The 1792-nt window shown below is 48.1% G+C and overlaps 1 protein-coding gene across 1 annotated transcript; it reads right to left on the bottom strand.

Moving 5' to 3' along the window:
• Nucleotides 1-728: 728 nt before the first annotated feature.
• LOC125556207 (uncharacterized) lies at nucleotides 729-1521 on the bottom strand. Its single transcript, XM_048718988.2, has one exon. It carries the CDS (start codon nucleotides 1367-1369, stop codon nucleotides 1127-1129), a length of 243 nt encoding a protein of 80 aa, XP_048574945.1. The 5' UTR covers nucleotides 1370-1521; the 3' UTR covers nucleotides 729-1126.
• Nucleotides 1522-1792: the final 271 nt, after the last annotated feature.

Below are 1792 nucleotides of genomic sequence, written 5' to 3'. Positions count from 1 at the left end.
ATTTTGGATTGCCTAGATCTTATAATGACATCAATGTCTTACAAAGATCTCATCTATTTGCATAGTTAGCCGCTGGTCCTTCTCAACCTTGTAAAACTAGCCGATGACATTTATCCATCTTAGTCAACATTTGTGTGAAGACATTTCTAACCTTGAGACCAGAAAACTTAAGCATTTCACCAAGGTGCAAGAAGATCACACGATGGACACAGAGAGGCGTTTGGATTGTTGCAAGCAAGGTTTTCAATTTTTAGGCCTGCTCGTTTATGGAACAAGGATGTCTTAACATATACCATCGTATGCGTGTGATTCTAAACAACATGATCATTGAAGAAGGGAGATATGGCTATCTCCGTTGACTATGAAAATATTGGCACAATCTTCAGGCATACAAAACTGTCTCAAGCATTTCTAGGCGTACCGATAGATTGAAGACCGGGTCATTCATCGTCAACTGAAGGAGAATCTTATTGTGCATCACTGACGGCTACCTCAGAGACAACATGCTTAAATTTCTTTAGAATTTATTTACTTTTACTTGAACAATTTATTTAATTGGATTCTTTGTTGTATTTCCTATCAGCGTTTGTTAATAATAATATTTGTTGAATTATTGCACTGTTTGACCTGAATTATTGCAATAGTGTAGAAAGCTAAAACAAAGAAAAATATATGGATGTTGCATTACGCCGGCTCTATATTCGCGTAGACTCCGCAACCTCCAACACATTGTGAAACACATTGTATATATGCATTATAAAGGCTGTGATTATGACAGCTTTGCTAGAATTGGTCTTATATCAATGGACCATTGTACACATCGGTCTGAAATGTAAGTATAAAACGCCAAAAGATCGATCTTAGACGTCGAATGAAACGACAAGTTTTCGTTCTGAATCCAGTTTTATTTCACGTCAGAAGAACGCAAGCACCCGACCGGGAAATGCCGGTCAGGTCTGCGTGGCACATCCACACTTACAAAATCACCGATGGAAAAGATCAATCAACTAAAAAGCGCAGCACTAAAATTATTAACCGACACGCATGCGCGACACTAGCGCGCACGGATCACAAACTCATCATCTTGGAAGAAAAGGAAGTGATCGAACGAAGATCGGCCCACGGTTCAGCGCCTGGCGGGCGCGGGGTCGGCCTTGATGCCGCTGGTCGGGTCGGGGTCCACGGGCGGGGTAGCGCCCCCGGCGACCGCCGAGGCGGCCTGCGTGCCGGCGCTCTTGGCCGCCTCGGCCCCGCCGGCGACCTCCTTGGCGAAGGGGATGGACTCCGGGCTGCTGTCCGCGGCGGCGAGCGGCGCCGCGGCGAGGGCGGCGAGCAGCAGGAGGGCCGCGAGGGCGAGCGCGCGAGACATGGCCAGGGCGTGCGGTAGTCGAGTGCTCGAGTTGCTGGCAGTGCGGGGCGGGAGAGGACGGTGCACCGTGCTGGAGCGTGGGCGGGCGTATATATATGAGCAAGGGCGGGAAGGGAAGGCCAAGGTCCGCCGCGGAGCGCGGCCTTGGTGATGGCGGGTGGCCGCGCGCCAGGGAGGGGCTTGCATGCTTGGCATTGGCTGGTGATCCCGTGGACATGTGCCCTGGTGCTGTTCTTCTTGCATGCTAATGGCTTGACCATTTCTTGGACATTCCGAGCCTCTTGTGCTGGGTAGCATGCATGTTTAGGGCTTCTTTGAATCAAAGGATTCTCACAGAAATTTTGAAGGATTTAAATCCTTAAAAAAATTTCTTATGTAGGTTGTTTCATTCGTAGGATTGTAAACCATAGGAATTTTTTTATG

This window comes from Triticum urartu, chromosome 5A, assembly GCF_056163025.1.
Source record: "Triticum urartu cultivar PI428250 chromosome 5A, HENAU_Tu73, whole genome shotgun sequence".
Taxonomy (NCBI): domain Eukaryota; kingdom Viridiplantae; phylum Streptophyta; class Magnoliopsida; order Poales; family Poaceae; genus Triticum; species Triticum urartu.
This window is presented reverse-complemented; position numbering and strand designations above follow the sequence as displayed.

Excerpts from the sequence above, each read along its gene's own strand:
- LOC125556207 (XM_048718988.2), bottom strand. The coding sequence starts at position 1,369 with ATGTCTCGCGCGCTCGCCCTCGCGGCCCTCCTGCTGCTCGCCGCCCTC.